General features: G+C 40.8%; 1 protein-coding gene across 1 annotated transcript in view; it reads right to left on the minus strand.

Annotated features, from left to right (window-relative positions):
• LOC120792808 (c-Maf inducing protein) overlaps positions 1-6,000 on the minus strand; it is a 44,201-nt gene that overhangs the window by 10,037 nt on the left and 28,164 nt on the right. The window contains exons 5-11 of the mRNA XM_040132165.1: positions 5,533-5,608; positions 4,897-5,401; positions 3,669-3,734; positions 1,335-1,361; positions 1,184-1,232; positions 843-950; positions 610-726 (exon numbers count right to left, since the gene is read on the minus strand). Coding sequence (XP_039988099.1) covers positions 610-726; positions 843-950; positions 1,184-1,232; positions 1,335-1,361; positions 3,669-3,734; positions 4,897-5,401; positions 5,533-5,608 — 948 coding nt within the window. The remainder of the gene's footprint in view (positions 1-609; positions 727-842; positions 951-1,183; positions 1,233-1,334; positions 1,362-3,668; positions 3,735-4,896; positions 5,402-5,532; positions 5,609-6,000) is intronic.

Below are 6,000 nucleotides of genomic sequence, written 5' to 3' on the forward strand. Positions count from 1 at the left end.
TGCTTGCATTATGGGAAATTACGGGTCTAGCATTTTTGGAGCTTGACTCATACTAGGGACAAGTAATCTGGCCTTTGCTGCTTTGAGTTTGACCAGTTCTTTAAAGTATGTCTCCCTTTGCACAGTAAAGGGAGTATCTTTGGATTTTGGAGTGTTAGTAGGACGAAACAAGCAGTTTACAGACATCAAGTGAAGCTCTAATCATTTCTGACAGACATTGTTCCCTAGTTTCTGACATTATATAGACCAAACAAGTAATTTATTAATTGTGAAAATATTGCACAGTCTAATTGATCATGAAAATAATTGTTAGTACAGCCATAACAGCCATCACTGCTCTTTCTATATATCTACTACTTCTATTGCTGCTTCAAAAATATACTAGTAAACAACACTTTATTCTACATGTAATAATAACACACTTCTTCACAAGTGAGAAAATGTGAGAACAAATGGCTTCACACAAAACAAGAACAAATGGTACAACAATGATACAAAATGATGAACTAAACTACCACATGTTAATGCAAGAGGCCATGAGATATTATGAAGAATAAAAGAGAATACTTATTCATAGAAGAATTAATAGAAACACAAACATGGACATACCTCCACCATGGTTTGGTTTCCACGTAGTGCCAGCAGCATGCAGGGACCCAGCTTGTTTTCAGCCAGAGAGAGGAGGAACTTCTTGGTCTTATAGCAGGAGCCCATCAAGATATGAACCTGAAGGAGAGAAAAGGGGGGAGGGGTCATTTTTTAGCAACCACAACTACAACTACGCATTAATTAGCACAAATAAAATAATAGGTCAGGTAGGTTGTATGTGTCCGTACACTCACCATACTGGCAAACAGCTCTCCATCGTCGTCACAGGCCATACCTCCTGGACTGTAAAGCTGGAACCAGCCATCTTTACCTGAACGCACACTTAGTAGGCAGGAATGAACCTGGAACAAACACACACACACACACACACACACACACACACACACACACACACACACACACACACACACACACACACACACACACACACACACACACACACACACACACACACACACACACACACACACACACGCGGATGATATTTGATCAATCTCAGGAAAAATCTCCTCTAAACACTTTTTTAAACTGCTACAAGGTTGAAACAGTGGTAAACATGCACAAACACACTCACCTCCTGCCTCGGGTCCTCCGCAAACCTCTGAATAACATATTTCAGTTCCCTATTTAGATATTGAGACATTAAGAAACAAATGTCAGGTTGTTTTCAAACTGGAATCTAACTCAGTCTGTGAAGTACAGTTTATGATGTCTGAGTTACTTACTTTGTGAATTTGGCATGTGCAAGGGCCCTGGAGAGAGGGAAGACAAAGAGAGATATGAGATATTACAACCGTAAAAATCTTGTGGCTGAGAAATATGATAAAGCAAATACTGTATGTTACTGTGTGGAAACGTTCATTTAATGTATGTTTTTCTAGCAATATAGTTTAGATTTGATGTTAATAGCATATCTAAGCATTTCTAGAGGTCAGTTTAACATGTTTTGGTTGCATTTCCCCTTCAAGCTACCTCTTACAGTGATGTCACTGTAAGTAGCACAATGCTACTTTATAAATGGTGGATACAGTCAACATACTCAGAAAAGTTTCAGAGGGAGTACAAAGCTCATTATGACATTTTCAGCACATGTACACAAGACTTGAACTTCTAGGGATTGTTTGTTACTTTAGATGGCATTTTAATGATCCCTGTGGGGAATCAATTAGAATTATGTTTTAGTACCAGCTGTAAAAGGTTAGCTGTTGTGATACTGGATATAAATAAGATCAGAGAAATGGACATTCAAAACTGATAAAAAATTACAAAATTATCAATAATCCTGTATGTAAATCTGTTTAATTAGATAATTTCCCTTAAATTCCTTCTTATGCAGTTTTGTGTATCACCAGGGTCCAACATTTTATGGAGCTTACGTGGTGTGATTTAAGACATGATCATTTCTATGGTTGTACAAACTAAAATATCAAAATTGAAGTTGTACAGGAGTAGTTCAGAATTTAACACATGCTAACTTGCCATTTTTGTCGTCTCGGGGAAATTTTAGGATCTCCACTAGGATTTTTTTAAAAATCTTTTGGAGTTCACACAAAGTTCAGCCTCATAAAATGTGTTTGCAATGATAAAGCAAAGGATGAGGAAGGTTAAAGGGAGTAGTTCAATCTAAAGATTTATGCTGTGTGTGAGCTACTACATGAGCTAGGAAAGAGAAATATACATATTCAGCTCCATCGCAGACCTAATTTGTGATGTTTTTTAAAAATATAATTTCATCATTTTATTAATTAAAGCAATCTTTTGAAAATTTAGAAAATATTCTTATTTGCTGTTTTGCAAAGATTTAGATAAGAGGCACCAAGAAATAGCCTGGTATATAACCCCTGTAAAATGGCAGATTGTGTTTTTAAAACTTGAGTTTTTGTTTGAATTAAGCAAACAAGATATTACGTGTTAACTAGTGTTCTGCATGTGTGTGCATGAAGTTACCTGAGCATGTCAGTGTGTGATTGCAAATTTGTGTGTTCACTGATGTGACTCATTATATCTCCAGCTATAGGGTGCTGGGGAGTATTGTTGCTTTTCTTAATGATGCCTGAAGCCATCAACCAGGCAACACTGGCGCAGGTGAGCAACAGGTGTGTCCCAGTGTTGGTAAAAACAACAAGCTGTCCACCAGTCAAAGCTAATGAAACTCTGGATCAGCCAGCCAATTACAAATAAGGCTTTGGGGCTGCTTATAGCCAATTACGGGCTCTCTGGGGATAGATATGCCTCCCTTCCAGTTCATGACACCCATGAGGTGTGGTGAGGTACCTCACCTACGTCAGCAGCCAGGCCCCATTAGGACCCTGCTAGAAAGATGTACACATCCCCGGAGACAGTGATGTGATAGAGTCGAAAAAAATGAGAAAGGTGGGAGATGGAAGGGAAAGGGGTGAAAGGGGTTGTGGGTAGGACAGAGATGACACTGATTATGGTTATGGCTGCACTGCTGTTTTTGGACTGGCACCAGAAGTGCTCTATTCCTCACTTCCCTGAAACAGCATTTACACTGTCAGAAGGCACAAAAAACCTGAAGTGAAACACACTATACTACTACAAATACTGCTAATACTACTTTTACAGCCTCAACAACTACTACAACTTCTTCTAAGAGAACAGTGAATGACATACTTTACATTTCCATCTACCAAATGAAAGAAATCCTGTGAAATCTAACTCCGATTCTCTCTCTTCTGCTTTTTTGCTTCTCCATTTTTTTCCATGTTTCACACGTAACTACAGTGACTGTGTGTTGGATTCTAAGCGCTGCCAAAACGTGGGTAACCTACACTAAATACTGTGCCTCACCGCATCCTGTGTTGGCACAAAAGGAGAACTGAATCTGCTGCTGCTGCTGCTGTGCTAATGTGCTGCTTTTACTACTAGGGTCGTATGGGTATTGTGTACTACAATAAAATTATTTTGTGTGCACAGGAAAATTAAAAGGCCAGCTGAGGCCTCAACATTAGGATTCCTGACCAAGGGTGTAGGTGTTGTTTCAGAAGTGAGGTTGACGGTATAAGTTTGAGCTGAGGTGTGCATATGTGATCACTCACTCTTTAGGGAAGGGGATAGGCTGCAGCAAGCTGGCCAGAGCAGGTCTCCAGTCATCGTAGTCTGACCTAACGGACACAGACAGCCATGTGAAGAAAAAGAAACAAAACAGAGATGAAGAGAGTCATTGTAACAATGTAAAGAGGAGGGTGTAACCTTAATACGTGTGGCTGGAGAACAAAAAAACAGAAGCAGTTGAAACATGAGCAGCAAAATGATGATGAAAACCTGCAGCATCTATTTAAAAGAAGCTAGAGCAGCATCACAGTACTTTAAGTTAAGTAACACTGGCTTTGTTACAAACACTATAAACACACAGACACTATCTTTTTTTAGGCCATCCTGTTTGGTTAATGTACCTACACCCTGGCAGAAGGACACACACACGTAACTGCTGCTCCACTTTCACACTGTAATCAGCACCAGGGCAGTCTGGGTTAGCATTCTTACTGTTGCCTTATATTTAAATACTGAACATGTCCATGTACTGTGTTGGTTATCATGACATTGTAGGAATACGTTTTCTGCCGTTTGGTTGAGCATGCATACTAAATTTTTTGTAACAGGAAACCTGTCTATAACAGTATAAACAAGACTATCCTGCCGTTTTCTGAAACATCACTGGTCTCTGGACCACAAATCTCCTGTGATCCAGGTGTGAATCTCTGTGCATTAACATTTATTAATATAGGATGATTTGCTCTCAACCCCAACAAAAACAATGTAAGCATTTATGGCTATTATTACTATAAATTAGGTCCTCACTGGATGTTACTGTTGGATCTCTATTTTATTCCTTTCTATCATGTTTGACCTATATACTCATATCGGTTAGAGTCCATTATACTTCATGGGGGTACTAGTGTTGAGCCAGAGAAGCAGCACCACCATTAATCAACAGAGCTGAAACATTAGTTAAAGGTATAGTCTGACATTTTGGGAAATCACCTTGTGTGTTGTCTTACGTGGAGTTGGATTAAAAGAGTAATATTCATATAATTTTTGAGGGTCCTGCATACGGTAGGCCCAGGACATCTTAAGCCTAGCTTAGCACAAAGACTGGAAACAGGGGAAACTGCCAGCCCACCATTTCATCTCTGTATAGTATCTCGAGTTGAAACTGATACTGATACTGATCTTCTTATTTGACTCTGGGAAAACAAGTTTATCCAAAAAGTTGGACTGTTCCTTAATACTCAGTAGCCCTGACAGTTTTATGTGTAAACTCACAGCATCTTAAGGATGAGAGCGAAGCAGCCCAGCACTCGGTCAGCCTGTGCTGGCAGCTGGATGGACAGAGTGTTGACAGCTGGGCTGACCAGCAGACAGTCGATGAGATTGGGTTCGCTGTCGCCACCTGATGGCCCACCCCTCCGTCGGGCATTGGCCGAGTTGTTGTTCCGCTCCAGCTCCACCAGGATCTCGCTGGAATTGACAACAGAGGGAGGAGGGGAAAGGGGCAGCGAGGGAGTTGTGGAGATGGGGATGGATGGGGTGGGGTTTGAGGGGGCAAGGGCAGGTGGTTGAGGAGGACTGGGGTTGGCAGAGAGAGGGAGGAGGGTGGCAGGAGGAAGCGTAGGAGGCTCAGGGCGCAGTAGGCGGAGCGGCATTGGGGGTTTGCGGTCATTCTGTTGCTGGCAACCATTTCTGATCTCTTTCAGGCTGGGGGAGTTGTCCCGACTGCAGGAAGGGAGAGGGGGAAATGGGGGAAAGGTGACTGGACCACACACGAAACCTATACTCAATGCAGACATTATGTGTCAAAGCACAGGAGTGATTTCAATTAAAGTATAACAAGAAGCCTAAAAATAAGTGTAATGACAAAGGGGAAAGAAAAGACAGGTAAGGGCCAGGAGAGACGGGTACTGGAGTGATGGTTCCTTTGTGTGCTGGAGTTTAGAAGAAATTTGCTAAGACGTGTTCCTCTCTGGGGTGAGGGAAGCTAAGGAGATGACGCTAATGAGTTAAAATAGCCTATGCTGTAGTCTGTAGTCAACGAAAACCACTATGGAACACACTAGAAAGAATCATGACCTGTTAGATATAAATTACTGGAACAAGGTTAATTAGAAAGCAAACGTGGTGATTTTCTTCTGGTAATGGAAAACTGCTTTATTTTTGAAATACCATGACATGTAAACATGTTGACAAAACAGAAACCCCAGATGTTGTACAAAGAGTTAATAAAAACAAGGATCGATTCATAGTTGGTAAATTCAGTGCTTGCAGCCGCTTTTCATTCCCGTGCACTGAAAATAGTTTTTTCTATATTTGAAGGTATGATTGAAGGAGGCCATGTACCCCATGAATGATGACCTACGTTTAATAAATATG

Source organism: Xiphias gladius, chromosome 8, assembly GCF_016859285.1.
Source record: "Xiphias gladius isolate SHS-SW01 ecotype Sanya breed wild chromosome 8, ASM1685928v1, whole genome shotgun sequence".
In the NCBI taxonomy this organism is placed as follows: Eukaryota; Metazoa; Chordata; class Actinopteri; order Istiophoriformes; family Xiphiidae; genus Xiphias; species Xiphias gladius.